The sequence below is a fragment of the Brienomyrus brachyistius genome, chromosome 19, assembly GCF_023856365.1.
Source record: "Brienomyrus brachyistius isolate T26 chromosome 19, BBRACH_0.4, whole genome shotgun sequence".
Lineage (NCBI taxonomy): Eukaryota > Metazoa > Chordata > Actinopteri > Osteoglossiformes > Mormyridae > Brienomyrus > Brienomyrus brachyistius.
The window spans coordinates 15,305,096-15,322,428 of NC_064551.1; the positions used below are offsets into that span (position 1 = coordinate 15,305,096).

At 41.8% G+C, this 17,333-nt stretch overlaps 1 protein-coding gene across 1 annotated transcript; it reads right to left on the reverse strand.

Annotated features, from left to right (window-relative positions):
- Positions 1–1,572: 1,572 nt before the first annotated feature.
- papola (poly(A) polymerase alpha) lies at positions 1,573–16,060 on the reverse strand. The gene is made up of 23 exons (XM_048985264.1): positions 15,881–16,060; positions 14,280–14,450; positions 14,033–14,099; positions 13,821–13,902; positions 13,332–13,441; positions 12,494–12,547; positions 12,228–12,339; positions 11,891–11,980; positions 10,381–10,519; positions 10,013–10,085; positions 9,644–9,764; positions 9,411–9,495; positions 6,759–6,812; positions 6,321–6,437; positions 5,990–6,099; positions 5,500–5,621; positions 4,823–4,959; positions 4,383–4,447; positions 4,120–4,286; positions 3,499–3,579; positions 3,262–3,318; positions 2,945–2,992; positions 1,573–2,538 (listed from the first exon to the last, which is right to left on the reverse strand). Exons 1-23 carry the CDS (start codon positions 15,886–15,888, stop codon positions 2,443–2,445), a joined length of 2,166 nt encoding a protein of 721 aa, XP_048841221.1. The 5' UTR covers positions 15,889–16,060; the 3' UTR covers positions 1,573–2,442.
- Between the last annotated feature and the right edge of the window lie 1,273 nt (positions 16,061–17,333).

Here is a 17,333-nt window from a genome sequence, read left to right on the forward strand (position 1 = left end):
TATTCCACCAGAAAGACTCCATTCATAACACGACAGGCATCCAGATATATTTATGTGTAATATAAAGCTTCAGTTTAATATTTTTTATTCCTATGTTTTAGACAACCAACAAGTCACCTGGATTTATCTTCAAAGAAATTCTTGTAAGTAATTTATATATATATATATATATATATATATATATATATATATATATATAATGTGTGTGTGTATAAATAAATAAAAGTAATACATATTGGCATAAAAGCATGTTGTGTCTATGCAGAATGACAGAATATAATGACATTCACATGAAGCCCACCATCCAAGACAAAGAGACACTGTTTCTAAGCAACTAAACACGTTTTCTTCCTGAATAAGAGTAAGGTCTTGGAAAATTTCTTCCGATTGTGAGGAGCATAACTTAATGGTTTTAAAAGGCTTTAACTAGCATTGACCATATTATCCAAAATAGATTGGAGACATTTTCTAAAATGGTTTTCCACAGTGGCGGCAAGTCATGTTTGTCCAGGTAATCTGCTTGGAAATGAATGATAATGACAGGAGAAATGCAAGACGTGCGAGAGACGGAGAGAATAAGAGAGAGGTAGTAAATGTAGCATCTTAAAAACCTTTCTCTTTAACTGTAAAAAAGGAAGAAAAAAAAAACACTCCGGTCAACTAAATTACTGAGACTACACTGCCACCTAGTGTTCAATACACGAAAAGCAACGGATTTCAGATATCTTCAGAATGGCAGCTTTAATCCCTTAAATGATCAGTATAAATACCTGGTAAATGCAGGACAAAAGACAAAGCATCTTGCATTCCTCCACATTGATTAATTGATGTGCATACGTAGTCTCCATACACGGTGTAATGATTATTTACACTATACTGTCACTAATACCTTTAAGACTGAAGCGAATCCCACCACCTACATGAACTTGGCGTCACATCTTAGGAAAGTGCTGTCCAGCAGTGCGGCACCTGCCACTTCGCTTCGCCTTCACTTCACCCTCATCAGTGTCCGTAGAATCCCAGAATCGACTTTGACACAGAGATGTTACATTGATAATTAAACCAGCTACCATTCTGCTAGTGGGTTACATGACAAGTCAAAACAGCAACCCATGCAATGCCCATGAAAAACACAATACACTTTTTTTTTGCAGCTTCTTAAAGTTTTATTTGTGAAAAGTAAAATACCGTGTTCTTACAAATAAGCCTTAAAAAATCTATTTTGGAACAAAAAAGGGGCAGTAAGACCAAAGCGTATCATTAACAATGTGACTCGGGGAAACAGGATTTATGTGTCTTTGGGCAGCCGGCCTTAGCTAATTAGCTCAGCAGTAACCGCCATTTTCACAATAACACAAACAGTTAAGACAGTTAAAGAATTCTCTTTCTCTTGTCAAATGTTAACAAATTTTATGTGGAAATCCAGTGCGTATCATAAACGCATTAAAAAACTGGGAAACAAGTAACCTCCGATTATCATTCAAGACCAGCCTTCTTTCCTGCTCATGTATTAGTGTCCAAGCAATCAAGGACTATCAACAAAAACTGACACACTTATGTGCACTATGAATATGCAATGTTAAATCAGCTTTATTAACAACGTATTTATTTGAGCACATTCAAAAACCCAGGCAAAAACTAAATGAATACACGCAAATAAATGATTTGACTTTCTTCGGAAACAAGATCTGAGGTATACTGCGATTGAATCTAAAAGCAAAATAGGTCACTATATTCAACCACTGTTCTATGCAAGTCTGATTGTATGGAATAATCAGAGTACATGTGTGAAGGTTGCCAGTTAAGGGTGAACTCCCCTTTTAATCATTGGATAAAATCCCCAGCCCACAAGAAGGCAATGGACCAATTGCTTTAAGCCTGACTATAAATCCTGTTCGCCTCCATTTTTCTCTTTAGCCAGGTGACTTAATCAGACCAGCACTCCCCCAATTAATTGTAGAAGCAACTGTAATTTTTATCAAAAGAAAAACAAATGGCGACACAGTTTAATGTTTGCCGTGGTTTGTCTTGCGTCTTTAAAAGCTATGAGGGCAAGAGGACTTTTTTTTTCCATTTTTATTATTTTGTTCTTAATTTGAAGAGAAAAGAAAAGCGGTCATTCATTTTGAAATAAAGTACACAGTCATACAACAGTTGTACACCTATCACAGTAAGCATCTAATCTGGAAGAGTAAACAATTAAGGACCCATTGCCCTCGCTCTCACGCACACGCACCACTGTGAAGGTGTGACATTGTAGTTGTGCATTATTACTATTGTATAAAATTACTGTTCTGGAGGATAATGCCTTTGAAGTGTGCACAGCACGGACTGCCCCCTTGTGGACAAGTGTGGAATCTGAGCCAAGAGCTCCTTGCACTGATGCAGCCCCAGTCCTGCTAGCCAGCGATCCGGAGGCCCATCGTCAGCGACGCTCCATTTCTACCTGCTGAGCCGGAGCTTAATGGAGTTCTTCACAACTGGAATGGGATTGGCTGGGAGGGGGGGGCCATCTGAGAGGTCAGTGCTGGAGATTCTCTGGAGGAGCAGAAACGTGAACGGGGGAGGGGGGGGGCAATAACATAGCATCTTATTTAATCAAACAGCAAGCCATCAATTTGTTTTATATTAGTCTAAAGTAATAAAAAATGCCACCAAGCTACCTTCAGATTACTACACATTATATATTGAGTTTTGATGGATACAATGCATGTTTATATCATAGTATAATATGTCATTATCATCCCTTTCGTTTCTTGCTTTGTGTAAAGTGTTTTGTTATTCAGTCTGTTGAAATAGGGGTGTTATAATTACAAGTACCAAGTACAAATCCTTAACCACATCACTGCGCAAGTTGTATCATTCGGTACCTTCATAAGGGCTGAGAATCTGCCCCCCCATGTGGTTACTCCGAGTAACCGCTCAGATGCCCCGGAATGTTCACCTGTGAAATGGGCACCTGGGTCACCGCTTGCTCGTCTTCATTGGGCTCCTACAGGGAGGAGAAAGGTGACAGGATGAAGCAGTAACACTGAAAAGAGCTGGACTATTGTCATTGTGCTGAATTTTCTGCCCCCAGAATACTTGTGCCTTCCGGACGGTCTGGAATCGCCTTACATGAACTCCCTCCTCAAGACGAGGAAAATCCAGCAGTCTGCTGTGTTTTTATGTACACAGACAGAATTTCATTCCCTGCACACTGAAAACCAGTGATAAGCAGGATAAGGGTAACTTTTCACAGTGGTGGAACTGGGGACAGACCTTGCTTTCAGTCTCCACCTTGGCTTCACCTTGAGAATCCCTCATTTCCTCATCGCTCTGCAGAAGGACAGAGTGGCAAACAATTCAGAGGTGGGAGACAAGAGCAACTGATGGAAGTCTGGCTTTTAAGCCGAGCGTAGTTGTTATAAAATATTAGGTTTTAATGAACAGCGGAAATTTAAGGGTGGAAAGGGCAGGAAGAGGGACAGGAAACTTGGATGAGATTACAGCGCTTACGCTCGGGTCTGCCAATGGCGCGCTCCCGGTGCTACCCACAGCCATGACATCTCCAGACGTGGCTGCGTCCAGCCTCCCATCCTGTCAGAACAGTCAGCGAGAGGCTAAGAGAGACTCTGCAGCTCACTTCACAATACAGCTGCCAAACTGTTCCTTCAGCAGACGCTGGAGACCCGGGCTGACTTTTTCCGTCCGGTAAAATGTAACACAACATTGTAATGGTGAAACCAGTAATGGGCTTTGGAAAGCAAAAACAAGCAATTTTCAAAGGCAATCAATGGAAAAATGATGGGGGGGTGGGATCTTATTGATGGGTGATTCCAACTGGGAGACAATAATTAACTAGCTCAAAAACACATGGAGCTACCCGGTATTAATGAACAAAACCTCTATCAAGATGTATGAGAAACCAAGTGAAGAAAATGAACTAAATCACATCAATGCATTAAACTATACTGGAAACACAACACGCAAAATAAAAAGCCAACTTCACTACTTGTAGGCGGAATTGTAATTTGTAGGTAATCAGTATGAGACCTGTTCACCTGAATCTGTGCGTTTTTTTAGAGGATGTTCCTCACAGTGGTGAAGGGGGTTAACTTAAAACGCTAGTGTGTGTACCTCATCCAAATGGGGCCTCTTGTCGCTCTCTTCGGGCTGGGGAGACATGGGCCTTTTCTTGGGGTGGCTTCCATTGGAGGGAGGGGAGCAGCTGACAGCCCGGCCGGAGAATGAGGGCCGACTGAGGGTGGGTCTGGGCATGGGGGGCTTGGTGCCCTCCAGGGTTCCTGTGACAAGCCGGGTCATTGTTATGTATGATGATAGTGGGGGGGTGCGGGGGTTCAGACGGATTTGTAAAGCATAACGAAAGCAACATGGCAAACCTCCAGGGCCGTCTGCAGTGGCCTGGGCGTCCGAGGGGCCACTCGGGGGAGCTGGAGGACTGTGCCTGTCAATCGGGGGTGGGGGGTAAGGGAGGAGATGGAGAAGGACAGGCTTTTTAAAGCTGCAGACAGAGCACGTGCACAAGTCAGCTGACAACCGCCAAAATCGCGCCCAAAAACTACTGCTGTACACATGCAACCTTAGCACTAATATAAGGCAGATGGTTTCAGATCAGAAAGCACATCTTCACAGAGAAAAGCAGGCATCCAGTGCCGGTCCTACAGAAAGATTTTCTGCACTCACCACCAAAATACTTTCCTAGCTAATCACTTATCGGAGACAGTCTCTTAGACGTTTAGATTCCGAAGTGTCCGATGTGTATATAAATGAAGGGAATATAGTGGTTTTAAAAAGTGCAATCATGACCCCGGTGACGTACCTGGGTGGGCTGGATGCAGGGATGAGAGAGCAAGTTTTGGGGGCGGCCGTGGGTGATGGTACAGACATGCTGCTGTCACCATCCAGGGATAGGTCCAGGCTGCTGTCTGTCACTAGACGTACCCCATCACTGGAGTGCTGTCAGAGAGTGGGAGGGTCAGAGCTGGAGTCAGATGACTGCCTTCCTTTTGTCACACAGAGGGAGGCATCCAAAATGAATGCCAGTCACGAATAACCTCAGTTGCGCATGAAACATGACCGACTCAGTTCATACTGAATAACAGGTGTCTTAAAACAGCTAAGAACGAAGAGCTTGGGGATCACATTTGACCTTTAGAGCCCCAAAAGTACCTCCCAAAATGTGCCGGGCATACAGCAGAATTAAAAGCATGCTTTTTACCATGTCTGGGTCCGCTGGTTGATTGGGACCTTCACCATAGATTTGGGGTTACGAAAACCCTGGTGTGAAATCAGAAGCGAGCAAATACAGCTGGTGTAGAACAACTGCCCTGGATTTTACCAAGAGGATGCAGTATGGCACTGGAGGGAGTGTGGTAATTGGAATAGCTGAGATAGGGTATAGGTTGGCGTGATTAGGATGGGACTCGAACCTGTCATGTACAGACGCGCGGTGGACGGGCTGTTGGAGGCAGGACAGCCAGCCGTCCATTTTCTCACCTTACGCCGTTTAGGAACAACGAAGTTTGGCAGAAGCTGGTGCAGCTGTTTCCGCTTGACGTGCATCGCCGTGATCTTCATGTCCGACTCAAACATCTTGCTGCTGATGGCTTGCCTGTAGACTTCGGTAAGGAAGAAAACAGACGGCATGGGTGGCAGGTTCTTGACTTAACGGATAAGTCATAAACCAAGGGGCTCACCCAAAATGTTATGATGTCATAGAACATGGCAGTAACTGAAGCCAGAATTCCACATGGACGAGCCAGTTTGTTGATATTGTGGTGCTAGTTTCATGCATACCTTATACACGTGTGTGTGTGTGCAATATTCAGGTATTTTCCGGGCAAACTAATTAGCCGCTAATTAATTCAGTTTGGCAAATAAAGTCAATTGAATTAAAACACTAAAAACCGGTGATAACCCAGAAGAGACAGCAAACGCTTGTCTGTGTGTGGATGTCCTGGGGGGGGGGGGGGGGGGGGGGGCTCACCAGTGTCTGTGAAGGACTGGATGTCGTACGTCAGGTCCACATTGAGATTCTCAGACCCCTCCATCTTTTTGAAGACAATGCCAATCACCCACATTGTGCTGAATTCCTCTCTGCAAAAACCAAATGGTACAATGGCAAAGAAAGGAGACATGATGATGTCAATGGTTGTGATGCATGACGTCGCTTTGGACAAAAACGTCTGATAAACAGACAAACGTAAATCTACAAGCATGTCGCGAATAAAGCATTTCACAAAGCCAGGTAACGCTGGATGCCACATGGCCCAGGTACAGCTTACAGGACCGAAGCTGACAGTGACCTCCGGACTCACTTTTCACTGTCCTTGGGACCTGGAAAAGACTGCGGATTCACATGTGCCAGCGTGATGAATTCATTCTTCTCCAGGTTTCCAACGAGAATTCGGATTTTCGATTCAACCAAGCCGACCCTGCCGGTGAAACAGTGTGTTAGGGCAGCTTGGCCGACCGTGCGCATCGAACACAACTCCTGCAGATAGGAGCTGACTGAAAACCATGGGCTGATGATGACATTAACCGACAACTAAAGAGGCTTAATTTAGTCACACCACACAATAGAAAAGAATATACAAATCTAACGTCACAAATTCTTTAAATGTCTTTAAAGCACTTGAAATGATAACCGAAGTGACAAAGGGACAAATCACTCACTCCCACTGCTCCCTCCAATTACTTTTTTTTTTTTTTTTGAGCAATAGGTGGGGGGTTACAGGGGCACAGGAGGTACTCACCACTCCAAGTGTGGTTTCTCGGTCGGTGCGCTTGCTAGCAACACAATATAATGCCTTGGAACATAAAAACAGAACAACGCCATTATGTCCTGCAAACAGAGGTCAGTTCTAAACAAAAGCAAAACGAAAGGTGATGCCCTTCACCCACAGACAGGTCAATGGCTGGAGGAACTGGGGAAGCCCAGCCAGCTGAGGGAGATCCAGTACAAGGCCCTGTGCAGCCCTTTGCATGAAGGCATACCACACACACCATTTCCTAATCACCCACAAAAACACTCATTCCTTAAAAAGGGGGGGGGGGTGGACACAAATACAGGGTCTCTGCTAGGACACAATGCAGATAAAATATTGTACATCTGAGAAACAATTCTCTTGCAAAATAAATTCTAGAATGAATTGCCCTGCTCTTAATTGGACATACATATTCACTCATTTTTTTTCACCAGCAGACATGTCTATAACAAAACCCTTCATAAAGAGACCTGCTATCATTAAGTGACAGAAAAAATATCAAATAAATACAAAAGATGGTGAAATAACAGGTTTTAAACAGGTGGATTTTTCAGCAGCCTTAAGGTAGTATTGCTGTGTTCTGCCTGCTTGTAATAGGAAAATTCACCATGCAGGATGTTTAACTTTAACTGGAAAAATGTACTGCGAGAGCCAATTAAATTCAGCGAAGCAAAATATTGCTTTCTGATGGAAATCCAACATTTCAAAAATTCTAAATGATTACTTTGGTCAAATAAGTAAACAGAAGGTAGGGTATCGTAAGACAGATGGGGAAAATACCACAGCAAATACAAACCCCGAGCTGAATATATGAATATCAAAAGGAATATTAACTAGCCTATCAAATGCTTTCAAGCAATTCACAGTTAATCAGCTGTCATTTTTAAAATTACAATTAGCAAAAGAAAGACTATTATACGCCACCATCCATATCAAAGAATTTTGTATTTCAAACATTTTCATTTAAAAATGCAAAACACACACTAATAACTACATTTTTGCCAGCGCTTAGCATCGAATAAAAACGTCCGAGACAGAAAAACACAATTTATTTATTGCAGATATACGGTACATGAATTCCCATGCTGGTGGAAGCCTAACTGAACAAACTCAGGGACACTTTGTGCTTCTTTTAACGTTATGGTGAAGGAACCGGGGAGGAGACCATGACATTAACAAATGTATCTTGGGGATGTCTTTCCTAAAGACAAAATGGGGAAAAGAAAACGCTATGCTAAGTGGGGAAAGGAGCTAGCTAGAAAAAGAAAGGTTACGTATCTTATTTGACCATATTAAATTAAAACAGAGCTAACTAACAAGTGCAGCATTTTAAATACGGTGATATATCCATGTTCTTTCACAGGTGATAAGAGAGGCTAAGAAATTTGCCAAATACTTAAGAATGATCTTGACTTTTTCTCTCTATTTGCAGAACATTTCTCCATCCCCAGGAACTAAGTGAGCGATCATCAGCAGACTGGGTGAAAATTCTGTTAAGATTTAGGCGATAACTTTTAAAGAAGCCATTTCATACTAAATTAAAATCACACTGATCACACGATCGGAGCAAAGAAAATACCCACGTGGGTGTAACCTATCACAAGCAAGTGATAAAAAGGTATCTCAGTGTCACCTAGCCTGCCGGCACATATGACCCAGGAAAAACGTTAATTAAACATTAGTTATACACAAGTACACAAGTTACAGCCAGAAAATGCTAAGAAAGTGCAGTCCATTTCATGGAGCAATGTACAAAATGTGCAAAGGCGGTTCAGCAGCAAATGGGGTGTTGAGCAACCTTACCTAGGATGGGGGCTAACGGAGTGACTCTGAGGTTAGGTTTGTGATGGGGGCAAAGCTTATCTATAACTCTGGCTTTTCTCCCCCCACCAAACTGAACACCACGAAGGAACATTTCACTAAAGCTAACTTTCCTTCACAGTCAAACCCACATCATCGGAAGAAATAGAACAGGACTTGAAACAACTAGAATTTAAGAATTTTCAGTAATTTATGGGTAATTGTGGGTATTTATGGGAATTTCACCAGCTTTTAAAGTAAAATTCCTATATTTCCACCAAGCTTTGTACTGTCATTGGATCAACAAAAACAAATCTACCACAAAAAAACCCGAAGCATCTACAGAAACAGACTAACAAGAAATACATTGCAAATTGTGAACTAAAGCATTTTATTTGGTATTGTATACAGTATAAGGCACAGGTATATAAAAAAACAAAAACAAGCAAGGGTCACGTTTAATGAGACTGTACAAGTACTGGACCTACCTTAAAATCAGCTGACATGCTGACATTAAAAGCCTCAATTTCAAAAAGTATCCCTTTATTACTATAAAGTAAGGCCATCTTATGTACAATGAATTGTAAACAAAAACGCAATTAAAATTTTCCCCCCTCTGGAAATCATAATGAAACCCTGGGAGACTGCATGTGTACGCCTTCATTTAATATCCACATGTAATGGATCACAAATTCAACAAATAAAAAAGAAAAATAATAAGAAAAAGAAAACATGTCACATATACTAAAAGATTGTGTGGGTATTTTTTGCAGAAATAAATCTTTATTGAAATAGTGTCTCACCATGTGTGTCCAACAGGATAAGCAGTTTAATACATACTTGTATTTCTGAAAGAAGTTTGGTGCTTCAAATAGTTTGGACCAGTCTGCTTTATTCAGCATGATTTCTTCTGTGATGGCAAGACCTGCAAGAGAGGGGATGAGACTTGAGCATGGGGTCCTGCGAAGGCCGGTCAGACACCAGCAGCTCTCGTGCCTTTAACGGTACGTCACGGTATATGGGGGGATAAGACAGGCATCGGTAGCTGTGCAAGGAAGCTACATCTGACTGACCCTGTTTAAACTCGTCCATCATGACAGTGCGGGTGGACACAGACACGTTATAGGTGGAGTTCTGCTGAGGGTAGGCTGGGGTGATGATAGGCATGAGATGGTATCGGTCACTGGGGGTCACCTAAAAAAAATCAAACGCAGACAAGACAAAAAAAAAAAAAAAAAACATTACCTCCATATTTATAACTTGTGCCTTAGACATCCAAATATTGTCTGCAAAAAATATCAGCATCACCCCAAATTACAGGAGTTACCCCAAAATACATTTTTACAATATAAGACACATTTCTATTCAACAAACAGTTGGAAAATTTGACAAACAGGTATCAGGTCCCCAGACAGAGTGAGGTTCACCCCTGGCAGGCTTACTCTAGGATCCCAGACTTGGAGATTTAGATTGCAGTCCTCAGGCTGCTTCAGGAGGACTGGATTGGGCCACTCCCTAATAGAACGAGACCCAAATTAGCAATCGGACAGATTCATTTTATTTAGCCCACAATTTCAATCCGTGTCCACACAACATAACTGTACATACATTTCTATATAAAAACATGCAATACAAGAGTATTATACTTGACAGACAGACCAGCCCCCCATTAGCAGTGAATATATTCCACAGACAAGTAATCCGACAGGGAAAGGTCAAAAATAAGGAAAACTGCTCTCTGTCAGCAAAAGAAAACAGCATTACATGCTGCCCTGAAGTAACTGTCAGAGGCGCAAGGACACACCCTCACCATTTGGAGAAGACCAAAAAGAACTTGTGCACCAGGGTGGATGCTACGGCGTTGGGATACAGCTGGCAGGTTCGGGCAACCAGCATAGCCCAGGAAACCCCTCCCAGGAAGCCCAAAATGTTGGAGTAGATGTTGTGACCTGCAAACATTTCAGAATGATTGATACTCTATGCGTGCTGAAATACTTACTCAACACAAAGAAAATATATTAAAGCCATGACATATTATGGCAGGGAATTAAAGCAAATATTTATCAAAGTCACTGTTTAACTATATCACAACAATGTGGTAATCATAAAGTGGCAAAGCAAGATTAATGCAGGAAATACTTCAAGCTTAACAACCACAGACTGCAATCTCCTTGAGAGTAAAACACTAAAACAAAAGGTCTGTTTCTTACATAGGATCATTAGGAAAATTACCAAGCAAGCTTCAATAATTTAGCAGTTTGGTAGAGATCGTTTTGCCAACAATTCTCTAAACACATTTTAGCTCGAAAACATGAATGCAAGCCAGCTATGGATGCATTTGCTGGCTCACTATAAATACAGCAACAGTAGAGGGCAAAGGATTTTAGACCACCTTAAATATTTCTTAGTAAATCAAGGAATAATCCACAAAAAAATCTGAGAATGGAAACTAAATGTTAGGGTTTAACAAGTATCACACAGGGTTTCAAACTCTAATTTAAAGATGCTCTGGGAAGTTCAACAAACCGTTACTTATTTTTCTCCCTCAGACTGTGTGTGTTATACAGAGCAGCCACAGCCTGTGAACACTAAATCATCAGCATTAATGTTACTACTTATTACTTATTAATTCAGAGACGGCTAAAAAGTCTACTAAAGACTGCTAAATTCTTCACATAACTACAATTAGAGTTCTGTTTCCAGACATCCCTAATGTAGTACGTTAATTCAATTATAAATCAAAGCTATATATTACAGAGGCATGTAGAAGGAAAATTCAGTTTGCAACAACTATTAACTGGTTTAAAGTAGGGATAGCCCAATGCCCAATCTGATCCATTCAATGTTTATATCTGCTGAATCCCCCGTTCGATCTTTTAATAAACATTTTAATACATATACACATACAGTAGGCATCTGTACATTCTTCATCTGAGTAAGCCTTCTCATTTCACAATACTCTTCCTTATGAGGTTTCTGCAAGTGCCTCATTAGATTTGTTGTATTAATCAAAGTAAATCATGCCTCCTCTCGAAAGGATGGCACTGCAAACACTGTAGGGAGCATTTGGGCTATTTAAAGAATTTCCACATGTAGTTTCAAGCCATGTGCCTCAGGCTTACTGCAGTGTATGATGGAACCTTACAAACCGCGTACGTTAGGCAGACACTGGAAACAAAATACTTTGAGCTGTAGATTAGATATCCATCGATTAAGAAATGCCTGGATTGACCTGAATTCTGATCTGTGATACCGGGTTGGGACGTCACTGATTTAAATACATGCAGCCAACCATGCAGAAAGTGAAACACTGAACATACGCTTTGCCCACAACTTGATAGCTCTGAGGGTGAGTCTGAAGTTCTCAATGCTGGGCACCAGGTGAAGGATTTCATCAGTCACCCTGCAGCCTGAAAACAATGGAAACAATTTCAGCAATGTGCAGCCTGACATGACGACACACACTCACACTATATATCAATCAGCATTCAAAAGGACATCAAAATGATTAAGATTACTCTTGTCAAATACATTTCTGATGTCAATATCCATGTCATTCTGGATGTGACTACTACATCGCTACATAAACTTCATGGCTGATGAGCTTTGGATTAAACACCTACTGCATATTACAGCTGAAGGGAATCACACACTTACCATTAAGACTTCGAATACAACGGATGTCCAGATTCTTGAGCAAGCCATCATCTCTGAGATCCAGGGATTCCGGGATAGTCTGCAGTGCTAAGCGGGCGAACAGTATATCAATCTAATACAAACAGACAACACAAATGAAGCGTTTAACTTAATCAGTCGGCACAGAGATTTTCTTGCTACCTCAATTTGTCTTTCTTCTCAATGAACACAACCGAACTGATATATGCTTCTATCTGCCAAATAGAGAACAGTTTAAGACATGTTACCTCAATGCCATCGAACGATAACTTTATTACTGGAACAAATGCTTCTTCCACAGCCTGGACAAAGAAAGCCAAGTCACGATTCAAACACACAGCAATTGATTTGGTGAAAAATTCCATACAATGAGTGTGCTTTTCCACTGCATCAGGTACAGTACTTCTGGTATTATGCTCATGCCATTCTCACATCACAAGGACCGCAATAGCCTGATCTGAACCCCGTTATCTCACACCATCATACTGTCTGAACATTATAGCATGGGGAGAGGGGGATTGTTCCTTTTCAAGACTATCTAGTACGTGTTTTAAAAATCGGCTTCAAGTTTACCGTTGTTACTTTTGCATGAGCTTTGCCTGCACTCTCCGAGCCAATCAAACCTTACTGTTTAAATAACTCCTAAAGGGGTGGGGGCAAAAGTTATTTTTTTGCTTTATAAATATCCCACCGTTTACTGTAGCAAAAGTACAGCTTCTTATTTCAAACTGAATGCCATCGTGCAGCCCGACTGTATCATAGCATTTTTTTGTTTCTTGTCACGCCATCCACTTTTTTCCCAAGACGCCAGTTGGATTGGGTTTCAGAGGCAGCCTGTTTGTATAACAAATGAACAATAAATACTTTTGCAAGTCCCACCCCAAAGTACCAAAAAATTATCCCAGCTGGATTGGTACTTTTAGTACTTTACTACATTGATATTGGACCAGAAGTCAATGGAAAAGGAATGTACCAGATTTTGAATACCAAGGGTATGGTACCTGTTGCAGTGCAAAATCATCCTTTTGCCAAATGCATGCACAGCCCACTGTCTCATGTGGTGCTAGGCCCTGGATGATCTCATACCCTCAGATCCTTAACTTCTTCTTGATCTTTCAGCTTCTCGTAAAATGAGGTGAAGAAATCGGAGCGTTCCACATGACGCGGGGCAGCACAGAGGGCATCGATATCAGCGCCTTCAAAGACATCACAAAGGGAGGAAATCAGGCACAAAAATATCTGTCATTTGCTGAAGATCAAGCAGACCTTTACATGTTAAACTGCATGCTTATCCATGTTCTGCAATAACTATAATTATCAACATTAATTTGTTATTGTGTATCAAACAAACAAATATTACATAGAACTATAAGCAGGAAATGCACAGTATTACAGCAAAACTGCAGAACCAAATACAGAACATATTCACACACATTCAAAACATTTTAATTAGCACAGGAGGAAAAGTAACCCTCAAACTGAACAGCTTGTGTGGATGCACCTTTAATTGTACTATACCTCATTTTATACATATACCAAAACAGAAAAAGTAAAAGGAAAAAAAAAAAAACTAACCTTTTGTATGAACTCCTAACCTGTAAGAACCAAATGTAAATATCTTCCCACCAACGCTTTCAACTAAGGAGGCTGGCAGATTCTGTTTGAAAAAGACGCAAATATTAAGGACTAATCTGGCTTAGAAATGGGACATATTTACTGAACATGTGACATCAATAATAATTATTTTCTAAATTATTGTAAAAGACAAAGGGGGGGGGGGGTCTTACCTTCTTTTCACTTATTTCTCTAATCCATTCTTTGACCAGTGAGTTTAATTTCCCTAAAACCAAAATCCTGTCAAAAGGTTACACAAAGGTCAGTTCCAAACAAGCAATACAGCACCCTGGAAAATATTTTTACATTGTTTTGGGGGAGCACATTTATACAGCACTGCAACTGGGCATGGTCTGAAGCGGACACAGTAACCATGACAGTGAAAGTGGCCTGGGCTCATGCTCGCCACCATCACGTCACCTGCGCTGCAGCTCGAGCTCCTCCTCAAACACGCCATACGGCTTCAGCGCCTCGCACAGCTTCTGCGTCAGCACCCGGTCAGCCTCCTTGGGTAGGGCCAGGCTGATTGGGGATGTGATCCCATAGTGCTTTGGCTGATGCTGGGATGCCTGTAGTTGATTTGCTGCAGGACTGAGGACAAATACTCCATTTAGAAATCATTCCCTAAAATAACGCTCAGTTAACATGAGTTAAGTGACAAGTCTTACTTCATTGTTCTGTTTAGTTACCCTCACTGTTATAGTAATGTTAACAATACTCTAACACTTGCAAGGCAAGGTTGCACACAAATCTGTACGTCAAAGTTACTGAAAAACTAAAAAGGAAAAGATTCCTTTTTGACCCAGAGTGCAAACTGAAAATACATTCTTGTATCTAACTCAAAAGGCCTGGGCTGGGGGCATGACAAGCACGACAAAACGGAACCAAACTCACAACCGGTGACATTCGGGAGAATCGCCTGAATACCAACTTGCATGCAACTCACATGTAACAATGGGAATCTGCCAACAGGGGGCGTCTAGCCAGAAATATGAAGTATTACACATCACGCTAAATCACAATGGTAACTAATAAAATAACGTAAGGCCAAAACACTTCGGTGGTGACTGTGGGGAACATCTTACACAGCAGACTAAATAAATCCAATAGCCAGAAGGGCTAAAATGAGGTGGTGCTGTAAGTGCCATCTTCTGAGTAAAACACACCAAAGCCCCATCTTTCGCAAAAACATCAAATCTATCAGGTAACGTCACGCTTTTATCAATATCGCTTAGCGGAAAGCGTATCTTGCGGAAAGTTCCCGCAAGATCTGTTAAACCCGGTATCCTACTACTGTTGATTATATACGCCACCAGGAGTCCACTTGTCATAAACATGTCCCCCCCGTATAACAATGCAAAACTCTCAGACATTTTCGTAAAACTGACTCTTTTAAAATTACCAGTTTAAAACAAATAAGTGTATGAATCGAATTTACGCTAAAGTCGGTGAGTCATCTTACAGGGAGGCGGTATTATGCCAACTAATGACTTAACTAATTTGTTTTATTCGGAATCGCAATAGTTGTGCTTTTATTCTGACTTGTTATTGCCGACACGTCATGTAATCCGAACAGAAGCGGTGCATGTTAACTAGAGAGGGCGGCGCGGCCCGTATTAGTAAGCGGCCGGCTTTCAACCGCGCAGTGATGCCGTCTTCCGCGGCGCCGAACACGGCTTTATGGCCGAGGTAAGCGTCGGTGTGCGGTGAGGCCGACTCCCCCAAAGCGCCCCCCCTCTCTCAAAAAAGCGCTAACTGTGAAACCTAACCACCCTACACCCGGAAAGCGAGCAGCAAAGTTAACGGAGAGCGGCTCAAGCCATCTAGTACACCATGGTGACATAACAAACAGGTTACCAGTATAAATTATATAAGGAACAGAAAAGAAATGTGTTTTCATATTTAGTTTTTCTGTCACGGCGGGATGACCGAGTGTTATTTTCAGGTCGCTGTCACCACGCTAGCCAGTTACCCAACCGCCATAATGAAACACCGTCTCAGATATATATGTGTATACTTACAACGGCATGATATATATTCCCGACGCGCAAATAATTAGACCCCCTCAAACACCCCGTTCATGGTTGGTTGGTTTGGTGGTTTTTATTATTAATATTTCCAGTCACTCCCGTGCTGAACTAGGAAGCTGCGAATTTTTCCTTTTGTTTCTACTTAACATGGCGCACGGTCCACTTCTACGGCAACCCCGAACACGCGCCTCGTAAACGCGTGACGTCACGCGCACAGGCCCGCGTGTCTGTTGGGATATTGAGTTTTAAGGGTGGTTCGAAGGGGCTGTATTAAAAAATTAAAACAAAGTATGATTCAACCACGACGGGTTTCTCCATGAAGGAGAGGACCTAATCTTCAGTTGAAGAGTATTCCAGAGATTAGGTGCATACAAAGAAAATGCATGGTCACCTTTTTACTTATGCCAGGCTTGTGGTACAGAAAGTCCATCAGGTGACCTCAGCTATCGGGACCCACAATTATAAGCAAGGCATCAGTCATTAAAAGCCTTGAAGACCTTCAGTAAAAGTTTGAACTGGAATCTATACTGGACTGGGGCACAAAACAGCTAGTGAAAAGATAAGAAGAAATACTTCTGGTTTTGTTCCATGAAATTATAGTTATTTACACTAGTTGATATGAGAGGATTCTTGCTATGGAGTATGTAAAATGGCGAGTTAGTGGTTTGTAAAGGTGTAAAACACACTCTGTTTCACAGAAGTCTATCACACACACATTCTAAACCAGTGTTCGATCCCAACCCAGTCCACGCTTTTGCTCCCTCCCAGCTCCCAGCCAATTAGAAACACCAAATACCTGGTACAGGTGTGCTGGGTGCTGAGAGGAAGCAAAAACGTGGACCGTCCGGGCTTCCCCGAGGACTGGGTTGAGATTGAACACTGCACTAGACAGATATTGCAAAGTATGACAGTCTCTCAAAAAGCCCATCTGCACCCCTACTGCTTATCCTGGGCAGGGTGATGAGAGGGACACTTGCAGCCTGTCCCAATAAGCATGGGATGTGAGACTGGAGTACTTCCTGTTATATAAGGAACTCCCTGCTGATTGGCCAATTCATGTCCATGAGGTCCACATACTCACACACAATCACACTCTTTGGACAATTTAGAAATGAAAACGAGTAGAACTGCATGTATTGGATCATGGTAGGAAAATGGGGAACTTGGGGAAGCATAACACAGGGACAAGCATAGCTAAGTTAGGTTGACCCACTAACTTTGGTGCTGTGTGGCAACAACGTTATCATCCAAGCCCCCCCAGTCATTGATATAAATACAGTAGACATTGGCACTTGATGCAGTCCTTTCTGACAGCCAACAAGCATTGAAATAACAGACAATTGGTGCAGAAGCATCTAACGGTCATGACAAGTCAAACAGTTATAATTTTGTTTTGTGTTTTATTCAAACATAAAACTTACTCAGTAAAACTCTCAAAGAAAAT